This window comes from Taeniopygia guttata, chromosome 4 (genome assembly GCF_048771995.1).
Source record: "Taeniopygia guttata chromosome 4, bTaeGut7.mat, whole genome shotgun sequence".
NCBI lineage: Eukaryota > Metazoa > Chordata > Aves > Passeriformes > Estrildidae > Taeniopygia > Taeniopygia guttata.
In genome coordinates this window covers 45762491-45784405 of record NC_133028.1, presented here as the reverse complement: position 1 = coordinate 45784405, position 21915 = coordinate 45762491, and the positions used below count along the sequence as shown (strand labels likewise).

The 21915-nt window shown below is 44.9% G+C and overlaps 1 protein-coding gene across 1 annotated transcript in view; it reads right to left on the bottom strand.

Annotated features, from left to right (window-relative positions):
* The window catches only part of ELOVL6 (ELOVL fatty acid elongase 6), a 74739-nt gene extending 55928 nt beyond the window's left edge, over positions 1–18811 (bottom strand). The window contains exon 1 of the mRNA XM_030271590.4: positions 18478–18811. Coding sequence (XP_030127450.1) covers positions 18478–18566 — 89 coding nt within the window. The 5' untranslated portion in view covers positions 18567–18811. The remainder of the gene's footprint in view (positions 1–18477) is intronic.
* Between the last annotated feature and the right edge of the window lie 3104 nt (positions 18812–21915).

The window sequence follows — 21915 nt, the reverse complement described above, 5'->3', positions numbered from 1 at the left end:
GGGATGTAGCATCCACAGCTTCTCCAGGCAACCTGTTCCAGTGCCTTATCACCCCCACAGTAAAGAATGTCTTCCTTACAACCCACCTAAATCTACACTCAGTTTAAAGCCATTACCCCTTCTCCTGTCACACAATGCATGTGTGATAGGAGACGGGGTATAATCACATACAATCAACGTATGTGATTATAATTGTAAACTGCCCCTCTCCAGCTCTCTTATAGCCCCTCTTTGGGTACTGGAAAGCTGCTCTAAAGTCTCCCAAGAAACTCCAATTCTCCAGGATGAACAAATCAAACTCTCTCAACCCATTTTCACAGGAGAGGTATTCCAGTCTTCTGATTATCTCCATGGCCTCATTTGGACTCACTCCAACAGGTCCACATCATGTACCCCAATTAGCACTCCCACTTGGTAATTTGTCATAATTAAACAAAATTTGTCATGTGCAAGTACCTGCAATACACCCGTAGAGTATCAACATCCTCACCGCTTAAGACTCAAGCAGATTTAAACAAACACTGAGATGGATTTACTCATAAACCAGTCAAAAAAATAAATTCCAGGATTTGCACACATCACCTGAAAATATTAAACAATGAAGGCTGATCCAAAAAAGTCAGCAGACATGTAGTGCCAACGTACACTAAAGAAAACAAGAGACAGAAAAGCTTGACAAAATATTTAGGAAAGTCACACTGGGATAATCTCTGTAAGAGAAACAAGTATTCATATGGCCTTGAGTCTCTTCTCTTTTTGAGTTTGCACTCTTTTTCATATAGAAAAAACTTGTCCTTATGGCATTAGTGAAAGCTTTGCCTGGATTTACTTCCTGAAACACAGGTAGCAGCCACAGGTAAAGACTTACAAACTGCTTTTGTACTTTTCTGATACCAGCCACAAAAGATGCCACCAGTCAAGTTTTTGAAAAGCACTCTCTCATTGTGTGGCTACAGGTATACAGCTCTGAGTAAATGAGAAAACCATCAATAGTCCGTACATTAAAAATTAAACTCTAATTCTAGTTTTTTAAAATAAGGTGTACATGCAATGTACATTTAGGTTAAAATCTGACTTAAAAGATCAAAATGCCTGAATCCTGGAGTACCACCAAATCCTACCTAGATTACTTTTTAATCAATATAAATCAGGATAGAAATTGCCAGCTAGTAGAAGGCAAATTAAATGCTAATGTATTAGCAAAATGTTGAACTAACACAGAAAAAAGTGGTGGTTGATATTTATGCTGTTGTGCTTTAGCCAGCAGGATGTTTCTCCCAGGGAAACTGAAGAGGGCTGAAAGCATCTTGTGCTAGGCTTCACTTCAGTGAACAAGGTCGCATGGTCTGCTGGACAGCTTCTTAGGCCTCCTTGGCTGGTACAATATTTTATGCCTCATTTGAACCAAACCAAATCTTTTTCTTTCTCTCTCAATCAGCCTTCCACCCAATGCCTCTGCCTGGCAGACACATACAGGCACCATTTTCAAAATCAGCTAGTGATGCTGCCTACAACAGCATCAGGCTTCTTTCTGCAGATGACTTTAAATTTTAGTCCCAATGCAGCTACAGAGTCTATGTTAACAGTAGCAGAAAGAAATTCACCCGAATATCTGGGAAATACAGGTACTCCTTCAGAGAGCTGCCAAATCTGGCGCTTTAAAAAGTATCAACATGCAACATAAGCCAATAAGTAGAACTTGATTGAACAGGAATGCTATGGGTCTATTAAAATAATTAAAATTAACAACTTGGACTTAATAACCTCTAACTGCATTATGATGCCGCAACAGGCTTGTAAAATAAACAGCTGGAAAATCTGATCTAACTATCCATATAACTAATATATGGATATTTCCTTGACTCTGCCTGAAGCCTAAAGCTCCTTCCAGAGATACAAACCTCTTCCTTTATCTAACACCAAAAGTCAAGTGGCCAGCTTTGGGCTGGGGATGGCATATGGCACAAAGCTGAAGAGTCAGCATTTTGGAGGCCAACCATGCTGGGAGAAGGCTTAGGGTTTCCAGGCTACTGGGTACTCTTGTAAGGCTACAAAGCCTCCTCCTCAAGTCTCTAAAAAGAGGGGATTTGAAAGCTGGGTGGCAAAGTCTTGGTTTCCATTTTAAACTCTGCATTGAAGCAGCTTTTCATCACAGAAATTCATCATCCAGCTGCACAAAGGAACATAAAACATTACTGGGAGCAGGTGGTGTAGTTTGGAGGTAGAGAAGAGTTCATCTGTTCCAGCACCACTGCTCACATGGTCCTGTGAGAGGATGTTACACTGAAGAAAAAGTTTATTGGTCACCTTAGGCAACAGAAATGAAGAAATATTTCAGTAAAGCAGACCGCACCAGAATACACACTACCACTAACTGATAAAGATAAAGCATCTTTATTAAAGCCCTCATATTATTGTCTGTTCTGGATCTGGCTTCTGTTCACTTAGGCAAAATAAATCTAAATATATGACTTAGAAATAGGTCATGTCAGGTACTCTTTGCCAGTAAGTATAACACAAATTCAGAGGAAGCTGGGATAGAGAAGATGGGCTAATTTAATGTAAAACAAAAGCTCTGTTCATCATTTATTTCTCATCATATGGGTTCAAGGCACCAGCACTGCTTTTGAGACTCAGTAAAAACAAGTCGCTTTCAGAAGGATTTGGACAATTTTCTTCTGTTTTTCAAAAACTTCTGCTTTACTGCCCCACACAATGATATCATCAATGTACTGCAGGTGTTCCAAAACCTTATCCCACTCTGGTGTAGTCTGAGTAAGTCCATGGCAGATGGTAGGGTTGTATTTCTACTACAGGGGCAGTGGATTTCAGGTGTACTGCATGCCCCTCAAGAGAAAGCAGACTGCATTCTGCTCTCAAAGGGACTGAGAAAAATGCATTAACAAGTGTACGAAAGTATGTTTACAAGCACACATTGTTCTGCTATTGTTTGAATATATACTTGGTCCATTATGTATTCAGAATCAATGACAAAAATGCAAACGCTAAAGTGAGTAAAGCTGGGCAGAAGTCCTTAGTATTGCCACTGAAATGCCTGGAGGGCTTTCAGAGCTTGATTCAAGAAGCTGACAGTCATTTCCACTATGAATAAAGAGATAACAGAAGACACCAGAGAAGCTGCATGTTTAACTCCCTCCAGCACTTACAGAAGTCACAGTCAAAAATGCCAAGATTTTTCTGAAGTTTCTGTTTGCAAATGCTAAATATCACTGATGTCACTGAATCTGGAATACTGAAGCCTGCAATAAGAAATCCTATACATACTGTTTAACTTGAGAAAAACAATCATGCCTAAGAAAAACCAAAAAGGCAGCCCTTTCCAGGATAAAGCTCCTCAAAGTGTCCAGGCACGCAGAAGCCTGGCTCTGTTCAGCTGCTGATGTGCAGAACCAGCACAGAGAGGCTGCAGTTTCAACTCAGGGAGGGTTTTGAAGGCACCATGGAAGCTGGATTCCTCTTGGTGATGTTGAGGAGCGCTGTTTGTCTGCACCTAGACTGACACAAGAGTGGTGAGCAGGAAGGAGAAGGCACAGAAGCAAACAGCATGTTTTGCTCACAGCAATGCTGCTGCAAGGTGATGCTGTGTGGTGTGATCTCACAGGAATGCATACATAATGCTCTTTGAACCATGAGGAAGAAGCTGCTAATTAGTTCCCTGGTAATTGGCCATGCAGTGTCCTTGCATGAGGACTACTGTGAATACACTGGACATCATCTGATTAAAACAAGAGAAAGGAGCATCATGTGATGGCAACTTAATGACATGGGCTTCAAACTAGACCTAAACAAGCTGGACAAGAAAAATAAATGGTGGCTTCAGTCATCTGTGCTACTCAAACAAAAAGTTTAGGAGCCTAGGATTTAAAGGGAAAGAACTTGAAGACATAATGTCCCTGCATACTAACCTGGACCCTCAAATATTTTAGGACCATCACTTAGGATCACTAGTATTTGAAAAGACATGTCAGAAATGAGCTGTACCTCCAGAAGTACACGGACATTGCATAGCAAGAACAGGCATTCTTTGAAGTGGCAAGAAACATGGACACTTAATGGCTCTGTGTGGGAGACAAAGTGAGAAAGCATGCTGGGCTGTGAGGATGCAGGGCTGCTGCAGCACAGTTGGTGAAGAGCAGCCAGATGAAGCCATTCCAGGGGCAAGTTACAACCAGGGCAGGGCCTCTGATCACCCATACTTGTCCTAGAAAAGCAGGACACTAGGGACCCAGAAGCTCTGCCGATGTTCTTAGCCACGCCCGTGTACAGCTTCCACTTAGAAAGTGCTTTCAGACACAGGCTGCCTGTGTTAAGAGTCTTCTGCAGGTGAAAACACAAAGCTGCCTACAGGCCATTCACTGAAGAGTTGGACTGGATGACTCTTGTGGTTCCATTCCATCCCAGAATATTCTGTGATTCTGAATTTAAATTCATTATCCAAAATTGTTTGGGCGAGAAGGGCTTGAAGAGACAGCAAGACCGAATGCAGGTGGTGGTGTGAAATGCCAGGCAGTGATGCTGGGGATGGCCCTGCCCAAGAGCAGAGTGTCCCTGACCTCCTTCCCATTCCAGGGGTCTTCAGACCCCTGTATTTCATTGCTGTTACTCAGTTGTGGGTGAATGATATTAACGTTTGTATCCAAATGTAAATACCTCCCACCAACACAGGAGCCAAACACAAACATGATGATTATATAGTGTCTGGGACACAGCCCTAGTAACAGAGATAAAAATCAACACATCCAGGGAACAAGAAAGAAAAGGCAGTGCAAGAGTGAGTCAGCAAATGTAAGCAATATGTTAGTCAGGCAAGCATTTCTGAATGCACCACCAGGCTGCTCACACTGCGAAGTCACATCCCTGATAATCTGGAAGACCTAATAATCCCAGGTTGAGGACCCCCATGCTTTTGCAGGGGGACCTCTAAATTTTCATATTGGTTTTGGGAAGGCTTTAATGTAGATTTTTTCCATTGCCTCCATCCTCCCTCCATCCTTAAGCCTGAAGGAAAAAATATGTGCCATGTTTAGAAAGACAGAGATCTGAGCATGGAAATCTGGTAAAGCAGAGGAGGCTGGCTGCGATGCTGTGTCAGGTGTTGTGATAAAGGCTGCAGGCTTCCAGGATTAGCCTGGTCACTTTGCAGGCATGAAATGCTCCACCAAGCCTGTTTAGCCTGTGGTTTGGCTCTTCCTCCTGCCATCCTGTTTTTTCTGTAAAAGAAGTGACTGAGTGTCTCAGAGTACTGCTGAGACGTGTCCCCATCAGCGCTGAACCTGTGCAACAGCCATGGGGAATGGGGCTGCACTGCTCCTCTCTGGGGCCACACACATCACAAGCCACTGCACAGAGCCCAAGGGACACAGCTGCAGAAAGCAATGAGGGAGAAGAAAAAGCAAGGCACAAAGCCAGGAAGTTTTACAGAAGTCACTGGATTTCACGTCATCAGCATACTTACTTGCAGTTTTTCTGATCTAAATACTGTTGTTCTGCCACTTTGAAAATGCAGGCTCTAATTAACTCACATGCTTATATACTCTGGATACTTGCTTTTGTAAATGATATTTATAAAGCAAGAGCTATTTAATACCTGCTTAATATATATCCATAACCTTCAGAATGTCTCCTATGAGTCAACACAGCCTGACTTAAAATGACATCTTTCCCCTTTCTGTTCTGTAAGGCTTTCTGCAGTGTACAACCACTACCCAGAGCATGGCAGAAGGCAGCCTAAGCCACTGCACATATTAACTCATTCAGCACTGGGTAGTTTTATGCTGGTGGAGGAGCACTTGTACAGAGAGGATTGTATCTAAGCCTGTGTCTGGGAAACAAGCCCTTTTCAGTTTAGTGTTCATGCTTTCTAGTGATCTCCTATATGTAACCATTTACTCCACAGCCAGATCCTGCATTTAAAACGCTTCATCAGTATTTCTGCAGGAAGCCCGTGGAATGGTGGCTTAGTCTAACTTCAGCAGCACTCAGATTTCTGCCTGCACCAAAGCTACAGGTAATGGTAGAGCCATGTTCATTACTCATACACAAAAATTTACATCCTCTTCCCATTCCCATCATGGATATGTCTCCCACTGACTTGGATGAACCCCAGGCCCCAGTTTTAATAATGAAGGTCCTTGACAGTCTCTAGCTCTCCAGATGCCTTACCCACTCTTTGAATGAAGCAGGTCGAGCAGGATAGTCTAGGAACCACACCACAGGGCATTACCACAGCAGACCGTGGGATCCAGTTAGAGTTTGTTTGTTCAGTTCACAACTTAAGAGTGCTTACCCCCACTCATGCAGCCATAACAAAACAGCACAGACTGCATGGGTGCAACGTTTGGGCATATGAGCATCTGAGCATGGATGCCACCGTGGGTACTACCTAGGACACATCACCTCCATGCCGTGCTTCCTCCAGGACTGCTTCCAGAATGGCTACCCAGGCAGCCTCCAGGCAAGGCAGCTGGAACAGTGTGATAGTTCACTGCCTCTGCTGGTCCCTTCCACTCTGCCACAGGAGATCACAGTTCCAGGAGGAGCCATGAAAGGCAGCTCAGTTTACCCAGCTGTGGCAGTGCTTCCACGTGTGCAGCATGGGGCCAAAGTTCAGCCCTGGGAAGCTACTCCACTGCCAGCAAACCCAAGGCATCCCACCCTGATATCATCCCCTTGTGCAACCTGTCTGACTGGGAGGCTGTCCCTGTTGCCTCACAGACTGGTTGACATTCAAGAAGGAGCATTTGATCCAGCAGCCAGGCAAAACACATGATGGTACCAAGTTTATGTCTGTACATGCAATGGGAGACTCTCCAAAGTTTTAGGAACCAAAGTCTTGCTTTCTTTTAATGTCACACAGGACTTGTGAGCTAAGATGAGAGACCTCTGCTGAAAGGCAGTGGAAATGATCGTTTTCATTTGGGAAGACTTCTAGATGCAATGGCTTCAGGCTGTACTCAGAGCAGCCCTAGTGGCTGTGTGGATCCACCACTTTCAAGGCATCCTTCCAGTTCTTAGAAATGCTACATTATAGAACCTTCTGTCATTAAAGCATCTAACTCCCCAGGAATGTGACTGTGGAATTCTGCCTTGATCTTAGCAAAGGGGAAAAGGAATGTTAAAATACCATAACTCTTCATGGTAATACAGTGAACACAAGTTCACTGTGTAGAAGATGTACAGCTATTTTACAACACAAGAACTACCTGAAACTCCATAGAGTCAAGACTCATTCTTGAAAATTTAAACAAGGTAAGTGGGTTAAAGATGTCTGAAGCCAAATTCGTATCCCCTGTAAACAGATACAACACTATCTAGTTTAATGGAAAGGAGTCTAACTCTGCCAGCAATAAATATGGATTGTAACTAAGGTCATCAGGACACAGCCTGTAAAGACAAAATGCTGGACCACAATCACAAAAGCATAGGCAAGATACCTGTGGTCTGTCAAAATGTCCCTCAATCGTATATGCCATTTTATTGGAAGCAATGAAAACTGCTCACAGTAGTTGCAACAGTTCATTGAGGCGCAGCAAAGGACCATCCTCAGTATCTTACACACCTAGCATGCCTACCCTGGAGCCACCAGAATTCATATGGGAAAATGCTCCATGGCACCTCAAGAGCTGAAGTCACAAGGACTACTGAGCCAAGAACATTTGGAAAACCTGAGGTCAGAATCTGCATTCCCAGCTTTACTGCTGATACATGAGAGATGCAAACAGATCCTGTTTTGTTACCCTTGTCCCATTTTCCTTTCCATCAATGGCATGCCACTACAGGAAGCAGAGAAAGGAGCTCTGCTTGCTCACCCCACAATAAAAAGCTGTGGTAGCTCTTCCAGTTATGATTTCTCTAATCTCTGGATTGCCCATTTTATCAGCCTGGTGTATTTTTTTCTACATGTAGGCACAACTTCTTTTCTCCCCATTTTCTACTAACATCTTTTCTAATTATTCCATTTACAGTAATGACCATTTCAAAATATGTGAATTGTCATAATTGTTTTACATACCAGATGCTACATTACATTTAGCCAACACACATAAGTTTAGGAACTAAATCTTTTACACTGAAGCCAACTGCCATTTTACCATGGACTCACTTTAGTATTTTTCCACTTAGTGACTGGGAAGTGGCTTTTAAAAGAGAGAGCCCTTTTATATCAGTATACGATGGGGCTGTGGAAAGGTACAAGCAAACACTCTTCCTTGGTTACTATTGCCTTATTCCGGAAACCAAGTGATTTTATCAGAGGATGGCAGTGGTACTACCCTGATGCAGTGCTTTTTCTTTGTTCAGCCAGAGACAGCTCAAGGCCAGGACTGTGCTGCCCAGCTCCACCAGCCCAACACCAAGATATGTGCCAGCTGTTTCCCACCGTGCAGGGTGCTCCACAGAAACATCCAGGGCTTCCTCAGCCACCTGTGCTGCTGCCTTAACTGCTCCTAAAGGAGAAAAAATATATACAGAAAATGAAAGAGGAATGGGAAAAGAGTGGGAGAAAGTAAAAAACCAAATAGGTACCTGAAAAAAGAAAAAAATGCATTATGGGGAGAAGAAGGAAGAAGGATCAGGAGAAATAATCATGGTCTAGTTTGCTCCCTGAGTCTCTACATTTGGTAAGAGAGGGAGTGGTTTTACAATAAAACTTAGTTCTCTCAGCTGCCCACTTCCTGATGACTCAGACATCTTACACAGCAGGCATCTGTGGCCAGACAAATGCCATCACCACCTAGGACCTGACTGAGTGAACAGTAATATAAACTGTCTGTAATCATCAGATACCAGAATCTCGGACATTAAAAAACACTTCTTGAGGGAACATCATGAGCAGGATCAAAAGACGTTGCATGTGGAAGGACCTGGGAAGTGCATCCACCGTAACTACCATCTTTATGCAGGGGCACCATTACACAAGGACCACCTCTCACACAATTCAGGGGACTAGCTTTCAGAAACTTTCTTTCAGCAAAACGTTTTCCTTTATTTCCTAACAAGTGTGAGCATCCTGGGTACAACAGCCTTGAGACAGTCAGCCTCCAAGTGTTGCAATAGGAATAGCTGGTGTTGATCCTATCTTTCAAACAAAATTTTGAAATTTGTCCATGATCTAAGCACTGATATAGGAGAGGAGCTCTTGGAAAATGCTGGAAAACTTATGTGAATTCCTAAAAAATGAAAAATATGCATTTCAGTCCTGATTTTAGAAGTTAGAGAACTAGGACATGGAGGATTCCTTTCAGTGCTATAGCATTACTTTTCTTCATGGTCTTTGGCTGTTTGGAGCTGGTCTCTCTCCAATGGAACAGAAGCAAAACTCCCCACTGGGTCACAGAGATGGTAGCAATGCAGCTGCAGAGATCTGGCTGTCATAGTCCAAGCAATAATTCACCTAACTTTTAAAAAATAGTGAGTTTTGTCTGCTTGGGGTATTAGTCTTAAACTAAACACAAAGTTAGGAGCAAGACAAGAGTTTTTCATTGAATCCATGGGCAGTGCCTTGCCCAGAAGAAATCTTGCCTGGTATGAGATTGCCAGGTAAGATTTAAAAAAAAAAAAAAAAAAAAAAAAGCATTTAACTCCACAGTATTTACAGAGTTCTAAAACAACAAATACAACAAATAATGGCGTAACAAAATAATCTGATCATCTGTGTACACTGCCATACTGCCATTTCAAGAGGCACTGTCACTTCCAGACAGTTGTCTGTGACCAAAAATAGTATTTTCTTTATCAGGCATGTGATCAAAATAGGATATTTAAGCACAGAGGAGCAGTCAGGTCAGATCAAAGGTTGAATCAGGCAGTTTCTTGTTTCAGACAATGCCAACAGCAATATTTTATGAAAAACTATAATGGGGAAATGCCCTCACAAAAGAATGTAAAGACAACATTATGCATCCTGAAATAATTCTACCTGCTAAACAACCTGTTTCATCATGAGTCTGGGATGAATGCTGCACACTCTCATTGGGAGTTCCACTTAGCACATCCTCACGGCCTCTGCTTTTACCTAGGAAAGGCAGTGAAATCACCCACGGGTTTGGCTGGGTTTGGGCTGGATGCTCGTGAGCATGGAATACACACACACACGGAACAGGAGGGATCCTTGTCCACAGCCAGGACTGGGGATGAGGTACAACAGGGTCCAGGGCAGCCCCAGAGCTACCATGCCAGCAGAACAAAAGTCTTTCTGAAAGTCGAGTTAGACAAGGGCATCTAGACATCCATGTGGTGGACAAAATAGCTTGGTGTTTTCTGCTTGGCTGTCAAGCCAAGGTGAGTGAGGAAACAAGAAGGAATTGAAATGCAAGGTGTCTATAATTTCCTGCTAATAACTAACATTTCTTTTGCTTGTGACCTGCAAAGACATGGAAAAGGAGTCAGACAGTCAGCTCCTCCAGGGAGAACAAAAAGGAAGAAAAGCCATGGCTTTCAGCTGCCTGGAGATGATGTATGTTGGCAACAATAAAATTCCCAATTATGTTTACAGAGGACCTGCATTCAGAAGAATCACATCAGGGGACCTAGAGGGTAAATTCCCAATTAAAGCTAAAAGGAAAATCACATAAGGAAAACGACAGACTTTCTAAACATTTGTTAATAATCTGAATAGCACAGTGCAACAACTCTGGCATCCCACTTGTGTTTATACTTAGGGGATTTTACTGCTATCTTAAGTAGCTCTTAATGGCTCAAAATAAATTTTTTTAAAAAGGAAAAAACTCCTTTTTCACAAAAAAAAAACCTGAAACCCAGGAGATTTTATTAGTCAAAAGATAAGACTCCTCTTTTCTCAAAAATTAACTTGGCCCATTGTTGCTTCCCCTTAAAACATTAATTGGCACTCCCTGGAATTGCTCTTTCCAGGTGTATTTATACTACTTATGGCTCAAGACATAGAGAGCAGACATTTGGCCTTAATAACACTCTTGACTGACCTTAAATCTTATGTCCAGGGTTAACTGAGGCCATCAGATATGAAAATCAACACATTCAGTCTGATGAGCTCACAACCTGGATGACATCCAATTCATTTTTTACTCAGTTTGCAGACTTCACATACTGAAACTAATTACCAACAGATTTTAAAAATTCTATTTAAAAGTTATCATCAGATGTTGATGTCTGAAGTTGTATTGGACTATTTGAAGGACAATTCCTTTCATAAATTTGCAATTAAAAATGGTCTGGATTTTTGCAGTTTAATCCCATGCCTCTAATATTACAGCAGCTCTTCTCAGTCCTCAGTTACCACAATCAAGGAGACAAACTTTGCCCCCTACCCTTGGCAAGAATAAAGTATTCTTTGTTGCTAGTACAAGTGTAAAGGTGCACAGCAATAGTGTAAGACTATTATGTTTTTTGTACTGCTTTATTGCAGTAGTATTACAGCAACATTATATCAATAGCAGTATTACAGAACTATTACAGCAAAAGTGTAAGACCATTATGTTTTCTGTACTGCTTTATTGTAGTAAGACCTATGTATACACGTTTACTACAGTAAAGCAGTACAGAAAACACCATAATGGTATTACACTGTATATACAATACAGTAGGATAGAAAACATAATGGTCTTACACTGTATATACAGGACTTAATACCTTAGGATCACCTTTGCGACACAGCAGAAAACCAACTTTGAATACATCTAGAAAGGAATTGTTCCCTATTTTACAGCAGAGGAACTAAGGCACAAAGAGAAATTTCCAGACATGACACAGGTCCTTGATTTCCATTGAAATGATGGGCACCTGACTGATGTCCAACTTCTAAAAGTGGCTATGGTTGCCTTCAGTTTGAGGTCAGGCTCCCTACAACCTCAGAGACACCATTCCCCTGCATGCCATGCACCCCATAAACCACTGGAAGTGCTCTGCAAGGTCCCAACTCCCCTGGCACGAGGTAAACCAGTGACTTGCATCTCCCCCTCTTCCTCCCCACTCTGAATACCAACTCTTCTCACAGGAGGTCAAAGACTGCTCAGCAGATGCAAGCTCTGCCCATCATTTCATGGCATGTCTGCTCTGTGGGACCTAGGTCCCTTCTCTAGGCAAACTGAGGTTTTGGAGTCCTTCCACCTTGCTCCTAGTGTGTAAACAAAATTCATAGCAAAAAAAAAATTTGTGTCCTCACAAAAGTCAATAAGTCTTGCAACTGAGGGTTTGCAACAGAGCACATAGTACAAGGCACACCGTGAAGGGCAGTATCAGGTACTATTGCTACTTTGGCTCTGAAAGCAGTCATAATATTTGCAAACCTTGCACACAAACTGATACAATTTTCTCCTTCTATTACCCTGGGTGCAGCCACAGCCTGCTGTTTCCTGCTCTGTTGACAGCTTGCGAAATGTTAACCTGGCTTACCCTGCAGAGCTCCCCACAGGGCTGCACCAGCCTTCCCCAGGGAATCCAGGAAGCCCCAGGAGATGCGATGCTGGGATGCACACAGAACAGCACAGCTTGTAGTAGCAGCAGTCTGGGACACTCTGGTCAATGATGGGGCAGCACAGCTGAACACAAACCCCTACCAACTCCAACCCAGGGCAATGCTCAAGTGGGCTGACAAAACTGTTGGCAAGAAACTACACAGGTAATGTGGTTACACAAACATCTCACATGTATATGTATAGCCTAAGCCAGTGAAAAATTTATATTTCAGACTAATTTACAGTTTAAAATAGTCTTTTAATCTTTGCTCTTTTCCATTAAAAGAAAAGGCACTTAAATTCTTAACAAAACTTTCCAAAAAGTGTTTTGGAACATCCGCATTCCAAAATGTCATATTCACTTCTGAAACTGATTCACAAGCTCCTAAATTACTCCTTGCTCCACTCCTATAAGTTTATTATACCCAGAAATAAGTGGTGTTTCACAAAGTAGAAGTTGTCACTCTCAAGAGGTTTAAAATCACAGAAGCAACATGATGACTGATACATTCATACTCTAAGAACAGAGTAAACAAAAGGCCAGTGCCTATGTTTCAGTGGTAGGCTGAATCAAGAAGACACTGACGTTTTTATCTTCAGGATGATATTTTGTTATCTACCATATTTTAAAAATTTTTCTTCTCCAAACCCACACAAGACAGAAAAACCTGAACTCTGAAAGGACATCTCCTGTTATTCCTCACAAACTCCATCCTTTTATTTTCAAAGAGTTAAAACCCTGTGCTACTCCAAATCAGTCTTTGGCTCAGAAAGGCCTGCAGGATGAAAGAAAGGGAAAGAAGTGGGATCCTCTAATCTCTGCCATGCACTGGTGGCCCTGTCAGCTTTATGGCCAGTTTGCACAAGAGAGCAGGAAAAATCCCATCTGGAGAATGGCATGTGGAGGAGGTAGGCTAAATTTTTGGGCCAGATGAATTCTGCTCAAGTAAAACAGTCTCTCTGTTGAAAAGAACCAATTCATATCTTCCCTTTGAGTCCTTGCTGCAGCACAGAGGAAAGTACAGGGTGACTGCAGCATCCCTCTCTACATCCTTCACTTGGCATCTAGCAAGAGCCTGGGGGGGTGGAGGTGGGGGGAAGTAATTTACATCAGTTTTTGGCTGCTACGCACATAGAGGGATACACTCACAGTCTCTCATTCTTGATTTCTGCATGAGGTAAGAGTAGCTTAAGTGGATGAGGAGAGCTTGTACTGCATTTAGGAAACAAACCTGTCTAGGACGATGGTGCTTGTGTGAATTATTAAAAGGCAAGTGCATTTACAAATCCAAATTAGCTGACCCTCTGCCCTTTCACATTTATTTCTTATTTCGACTTGAAAAAAAAAATCACACCAAAGGACAAATTTCTCCCAGCACTGGCTCCATCTTCTGCTTCTGTCACATAAAAGCTTTGGTAGCAAAAGGTTAAAAATAACTTCCTGCACAGATGTTTTCTTTCAAATATGTAAAAGGTTATCCTCATCTAAGGTCCAATAAGTTGATTTCAGAATTGACTTGTCAGATCCCCTCAAAACCAAAAAATTCCCAGCAGTCCTTATGCAGTCCTTCTCTCTTTACTGAATCATTACTTCAGGTAACGATAACAAAACCAGCCAGTTTCTGCAGCAGAACCCAACAGCTTATTTAGGGAATAACCAGTTTCACTTTCATCCTTGCTCGTCCTCCTCCCAGTACCACCTGCGAGCATGCCAAGGGTTAAACCTTGGCTTTTTAGGAAGTAAAACAGCAGAGGAATGAGAGTGAGAGGAATGAGGAGAGCCTGCCCAGGGCAGCAGGGGCGGGAGGACATCAGGCTGGGGCAGGGATGTCCGGAGCGCTGCAGCAGCTGGCGGAGCAGCAGAGGAAAAGTTTCTGTGATTTTAGGCAAGCCCTGGTGTGACGTCAGCTCTCCCAGATAATCTCAGCGCAGTCAGCACAGGCCTCCTGCCTCCCCATTGGCGAGCCCCTCATCAGCAGACATCTGAAGATAATTATTATTGGCCAGACAATTATAACAGGAACGACTGTCACTTCGTGCTGATGCCTGAACCTGGTGCTCTGCAGCACGATGGAAAAGGACTCCGGCGGTCATTACTCCATCCAGGCATTTCTGTCACTTTGCCTTTCCTGAGCACCAGCCAGCTTTTTGCTGCCTCACTGGCTGCAGCTGGGAATCGGGATCTCAGTGCTACAACACTTTTTGCTGCCTGTCTGACAGAACATTTGTGAATTTTCTCCACAAATATTAATATACATACCCATAAGAAATAAAGGATTAGAGTTGCATTAATTCTCATGTAGCAGTTTAAAGAAAAAAAAATCCTTTGCAGATGATTTACGTCATATCACTTCCCTCTGAAGAAGTTTGGGAGGGGATGCTGAGAGAGTTTGATTTGAGAAATAATTTTAAGCAATTATTTTAATAAACATTTGACTTAATCCTGAACATACTGAAATCACGCCTCTCATGATTTGAGCACAACATCATAGTATCTTAAAGTGATACTGTATTTTATATGCAAAGCTACTTAAACATACTTAAACATGTATCAACAACAGCTTTCCCACAACATAAAGTGTAAGGAGTTTCGGGAGAGTAAATGAACCTGCTGTTCTGTAACCTCCTGAAATCCTGACATTGTTATTTTAGGGAATGCCACTAACTGGCAGCTCTCATCATCAGAGACCAGCAGGCTGCAGGTCCATCTTTGCAGTCTCCAACCTCACTCTGCCACTCCTGCCTCCCTGCATGAGAACCAGGCAGTCTGGGGCTATACCATAAAGGTGTGCACAAATATAAAGCCAGGCACATGGGCAGGCATGAAACCCATCCGTTCATAAGTATCGGGCAACAGAATATTCATTTCTCCTCAAAAACAGCACCCTCCTTACAGCACTGCTAATCCAAGCCCAAGCTTTAAAGAGGTCTCAGTGCCATGCACGTTTCAGGATGGGGTCCTCCATATAGCAAAGCAGGAACATCTGAAATCAAGCAAGGAAGAACTCATTCACTGCCATTAGACCAATATGCCCTCAGATGGGATTTTCAGGGGCAAATGGCAGTAAGGAAACAAGGCCTGGGATGGGAAAGAAAAGACTGGGTGCCAGCTGCTGGTGAGGACAGAGGACATGCCCAGGGAGTGATGAAGCTTGGAGCAGGCGCAAAGGACCAAGGCAAAGAGGGGCAAACCTCGCCTGAACAGAACCAGACCTTGCACCATGATCCTTCCCGACCAACCATACCAGTACCTAGGGGTGTATGTCACTACCCCTAGGCTTTGTGTTCAAGTTTTTACAGCTTCAGGCTTACACAGTTTTAATTAAAAGGGCATGATGGTGCTTTAACCAGTTCAGAACTTACAGGATATGTAAAAGGATTCACATCCATCCTCAAAACTAGGCTACATCTTCATATACAACCTAGTCAGACATTTCAAAATCCAAAAGTCAGAGTCACCTCCTTTGAGCAAATCATGCACCCTAACACCCTACAGCCTTTTTTTGTGTGTGTGCATGTTGCAAGGTAACAAGACATAGTTCTGAGATGAGGTAAAATAGCAAATGCCACACCTATAGAATTTGTTTACCTTCATGTTAGACATTGTAATAGTATTGCACCCTAATTTATGTAACAATTACAGTATAAAATCCTGGCACAATCTTTCCTTAAGCAAGTCCCCCTAGTCTGTCTTCCTGCCCAAAGAGCTAAGGATCATGTTTATCCCTACATACTACTACTTGACAACTTCATCTTGGTTGGCTCTTATATTCAGGATGTGTACATTAAGGCTACACCTACAAAGTGCAGGAGCCATGTACTCTGCCATTGATGTCTGCATACACAGACCTATTGAGTCATCCTGATAGAAGTAAAAAAAGCTGCTATATTCTACCAGTTCAGCTCCCTGCAAAACCCAAACACTTGAACAGGACCTGTTTCATCAATCAAGAGCATTTCTTCAAGATAAAAATACACAATTTAACCTGTAACTTGGAATAGTCTTCAGCAGCATTTTTAAGAAAAGCCTGCCACAACAGAGACCTCAGAGGCCACAGCTCTATTTAATTTCCAAAAATATTCCCAGGGCACAGGAAGATCATTCTCCTTCACTTTCACGAGAATCAAAGACATTAATTCATCGGTTTCCTCAGAGAAGGTGAAACTATACTGAAAAGCATGTGGACATGTATAATTGTGCCTCTTTAGCTGTACAGCAGCAGTGTAACACCGATGGTCTCCTCCTCTGAACCTGCCAAGTGGGAGCCCAGTGTTACAGAATCCCAGCTGACGACCTCTGCAGCACATGAAACTGCCAGAGACTTCCGTAACACTGCTTAGTATTTTTGTAGTACCTGACATCTTCAAGGCACTCGGTAAACATTACTTCAGTTATTACAGCACCTCTTAAGAACATTTCAGCATTACTTTGCCCCACTCCCCTGGTCTTTCTTTGCTGGGGAAACTGAGGCCTAGGAGAGGTTATGTAATGTTCCCAAGGTCACATAATGAAGCACAGGAGAGTCAAGGAGAAGATGCAGGAGCGCTAGTTGCTAGGAATGTCATTTAAAATGAACTGTATCTCTCCTGGGTTATTCGATTATTACATATACTCATATATCACCCCCTCCATTCTCTTTCACCAGCACATCCTATTCTGATGCCAATTTTCTTCTGGAACATGGACAGAATGGGAAGCATCCAATACTCCCAGCCCAAGAATATCTGTGTAATCCCCTTTCTCCTGAAACATGAGTGACACCAGCCACCCTTCAAGAGGTGATGAGCTCACCTCCAGAACAGAGGGAGGCATACATGCACTTAAATGGTCATTTTAATTATACTGCCCTTAAAATTCCCCAGACAAATCACTAAAGGATTCTAGCAAATCCCTGGCTGAGATCCACCTAGGATCCTGGACCATTCTGCCCTACCAATGTAGACACCAAAGTCTGGGCCCAGAGGCAGTCCTACACAACCACTGTCCCACAAGGGTGGCATGGAGAAGGTCTTCACCCAGGAGCTCAAAAGGGCAGCCCTGCCCTGGGAGGGCATAGAAAGCTGGGGGCTAGCTGGAGAGAGACCACAGGAGCAGCAGAAAGGGCAAGACTGGGCACTAGGAGAGGGTGGTCAGGGACGGTGCACCAGCAAGGCACAGGTGAGTAGGGGCAGACTGGGAACACAAGGCCCGTGCAGGTGGACAAAGCCAGGACATGACTGGGATAAGGTGGGCAAATGTCATCGAGAGAGGGATCCCGGCCCCGAGGACAGCTCAGAGGGCCCCGCGGAGGGGGGAAGGGCAGCTGGGGCGCTCTCTCCATCCCCGTCTCCCTGCTACCGGCCGAGGCCCAGGGAAGCCCCCGGGGCAGTGCCTGGCAGAGAGCAGCCACTGCCCTTCGGCGGGCCAGGCTGTGAGCGTGTGTGCCTTTGCGGGGCCGCCAGGCTCCGGCTCGCCGCGACCCGGGAAGCCCCGACGGGTCCACGCGCAGCCCCGGTCCCGCCGCGGCTCGGCTCGCCCCGGCTCCCCGGCCGCACGCACACGCCGGGAAAGTTAATAACCGCATGGCTGCAAATGAAGTTTAATACGAGCTGGGGGAGGGGAGGGGGAAGGCAAATGGGCTCCGCGGGGAGCGCGGGCAAACGCGCAACTTGTTTGAACGCGGCTGCAGCGCGGGGAGCGGTAGGGTCGGGCAAGGATGGAGGCAAGGAAGGCCGAGGGCAGAGCCGGGGCACGTGTGCGGCTCCGCGCCGCCGGGCCAGCCGGAGGGCCGGGGCGCGGCGGGGCTCGGGCCCCGCACAGCACCGCACCGCGCCCGCGGCGGGATGCTCCGGCCTTGTGTAACCCGGCGGGCTGGACCCCGCCCGGGCGCGCAGGTAGCCTCGGCGGCAGCGCCCGTGTGCCCGTGCACCGCGGCGCAGAGCCGAGCCGAGCCGCACCGCGCCGGCCGGGCGCAACCCGCGCACCCGGATGGGCTCAGCACCTCCCCGATCCGGGCGGGCGGCGGGGCCCGGGGGCGGCACTCACCAGTTTTCCTGCATCCACTGGATGGCCGCATGCTCGTTGAACTGCTTCTCGAATTCGTATTCCTGCAAAGTCAACACTGACATGTTCATTGGCCCGGTGGCTGCGGAGCCGCTCCCCGCGCCGAGATGCTGCCTGCCGCCGCCTCGGGAGCCGGGCCCCTGCGCGCCCGCCGCCGGAGAGCCCCCGCCTTTGGCCTGGCCCGCCCCGCCTCAGCGGTACCCCGGGTTTAACATAGCTCCGCTCCCCTCCGCGCCTCTCCTCCCGGGCCCGCCGGTCTCCTCCTCTTCTGCGGCCGCCGCGCAGCGCCCGGGGGCGGCGCGGTCTTAGTGCCCGCCCGCCGCCGCCGCCGCCGCCCGGGACACCCGCCCCCCGCCGCCCCTCGCACGGCCCCGCCGCTCCTCGGTGCACCGCGCCGGGGCTGCGCTCCTGGCAGGGAGGATCCCCCCCACACACACACCACAGGCTGTAAAAAATAGCTACAAAAATAGGAAGCCCCCACCCCTGTGCTGAATCCATGCCGCAGCGCCCTGCATGCCCTTGCCGGCCAGCCGGGGACTAAAAAGCACACAAGCTCGGATTTAGCCAGAAGGGCAGAAGCATACCCTCCCCCAGAAGAAGCCTACACACCCCGACATGTCCTTTTTTACATTTAGATCCCAGCGCACCTGCTGCGAATGCCTCCATGCCGCGGCAGTGCCCCCCTGCCCAGCCAGCTCCATCTTGCTGCGGGGACAGGGGCTGCAGCTGGGTGTCCCCATGCAGGGGGCACCGTCCTGCAGCCGGGCTGCCCCGAGCTCCCTGCTGTGCACAGACACGCTTTTGGATGTTACACTGTGCTTGGGGCTGGTGGAGCGTGGGGCAGAGACCCTAAGTCTAACCATCACCTGCTGAGCTGCTCGCAGTTGGGTCACAAGGTGTTTATGTAGCCTTAATTTTCCTTCCCGTCTCATCTGCCACTTGCTGATGTTTCCAGCTGAGTTCTTCCGACTCCAGCAGCATCCTGGATGTGCATTGCAGTACGAGCCGAGCTAAAAGAGTGGTCCCAGCCCCCACTGGACTTGCAGTCTTAAGGCAGGAGGAAAACAGGGTCAAAGAAGCCAGCATAAGCAAGCAAGTCCAGCAAGGTCAGGACACTCTTGACTTCCCTGGACTTCAGTTCTCATTGACATGGAAGTCTTTAGTATCATTAAACCCAAGCACTGAGAAAATGAAAAAAGAGACCCTTCGAGTATTGAGACATCAACAGCTAACCAGTCTGATTATCCTGCTTGCAATTGGACTACCATGCACTTCATGTCATGTTTTTCAGCACATTAACCCAAAGGTCTGAAGACCTGCTCCCTTACACTGGCAGATCCCTAAAGTTGGTGACGGAGATGGTGGAATGCACGGGATGAAGCTGAAGGTCATGAAATGTTATCACAAAGGCTCCTTTAGGGTTAGGATGGGGCTTCAGATGGGGTTGGCTATTGCTCCCACAGGGTTTCTGTCTACCTGGGAGCTCAGCTGCCAACCAGACTTGCAAAGCATCCATGTAGCATTTAGCCTTCACTTCAGAGTGCAAGACATCAGGTAGAGTCACTGCAACACTTAAAAAATTTACTGTAACAGTTTTAGGAAGTACATTAACAGCCTGGAAATAGTAAACCCTACTGAGATTCATGTGAGTCCCAAAAAACTCACTGGGGACTTTTCCAAGTTTTCTATAGCTCTCAGGACTTCTGCATAGGTTAAGTAATTTGCAGTGAATCTTACTTCCTTTTCTGTCCTGCTCTACCTGAAAATTTCCCCCAGCACATTACTATCTACAAGTTAATCCTCAAGTTTAGAGTCACTTGCAAAATCTGTGTGAACAATGGAAGAAGAGCATAAAAACCTTCTTAGACTTGAGGAGTTTGTAAGACCTGCTTCTAGTTGATTATACTGATCACAGTCAAGAACAGCAAACAAAAACATACAGACCGTATAGTCAATTTTAAAGGAAAATAACTTTTATGCAACCATTTTTAAAGTATTTTAATTAGTTCTCACACAAAAGCACAAACTTGAAGTGAAAGTAGGAAATATCTCTCAGGAGAAAGGATGTGGGGAGAATGATGTGGTCTCAAGAGACAGGGTCTCTTGAAAACGTTAGTCCCTCTGTGCTTGTTTATGTGCATACCTTTATATTGTTGTGGTTTTTTATGAGATGCCCATCTCATTCAGTAAGTGGATAGTTATTGAGCATTACTTTTTATTCCCTTTACTTAGCATGTCTTCTAAGGCTGTGTAGAAGGCGTAGCAGGTAAATTATACATTTTCTACCAGATATATGTTTATGCCATTTCTGTTTACCCAAGACTTTTTGGTTGAATAATGCAAGCAATTTCATTCAGGATTTACAGATAACTCTCTAATCAGGTTGGGCACCTTACGATTATCATTTCTGCTGCTAAGCAAATACTTTTCCTTCTGTGTCAGAGAGTTAATTTATTGCAAAAGCCATTAGGTTTCTATTGCTGTAAGAAGTAATTTTGAATAGTTTATCTTGCTGATGTATAGCTAGGTCTCAAGTAAACTCTTAGCAGCTGCTATAAAATGAGATGCTATAGTGCTGACAAGTCAACATAAGGTATAGTAAGTGGCAATGAGAGTTGACATTGTTATTTAAATGTGACATCGATTACTAAAACACACAAAGACTTGAAGGAGGTCTGTGTGCTCAAGAGCTTTTTTCCAGCTGTATCAATTAATGCATCAAATGATTTAATCTCTCTGTCTGTGATTTCGCATACCTGAAACAAAAGCAACATGCAATAATTGAAGCTATGGAAAACTGGGTTCTTCTATATACCCCATGATATAGAAACAACTTGGTGATGCTCTTGGATAAGGTAATGGGAGTTAGCATCAAGAATGAATGGTCCTAACAAAGAGAAAGATTTCATCAAGTGCCAGGCAATGAACTAAAAATGGACAAAAGGCATGTATGTCCAGCCCAAGTCTGCCTGGCAACTCAGGTCTGCAGATTGTTTGTGCCAGTGCATTTCTCCTGATCTCAGTCATGGGCAGCTGGGAAGGTGCTTGAATGGATTCACTGCTAGGTCTAAGCAACCCTATGAATCAACTGTTGTACACAGGAAGAGTTAGCACATAATAAATTAATAGTAAACATTAACCTGAATTACAATGCTACAAAGAAATTTAAATTAAAATGCTAAGGTTATTGTGTCATTTTTAAGGTCTGTAAAATAGCCTATGTCTCAATATACTCCTTTCTGTCATGCTACAGAATCCATGGACTTCTGCTTGATCACATGCTTAGAAGTCACCGGTGTGCTCTGAAACCACCAAGATCTGAGCTCTTCTGAAATATTTTTAGTGCAGCTCATGTGGGCAGGAGCAAGCTGCAGAGCGCATGCTGGGCCTGGACAGCAGCTCCAGGGTGCAGGCCTTGTG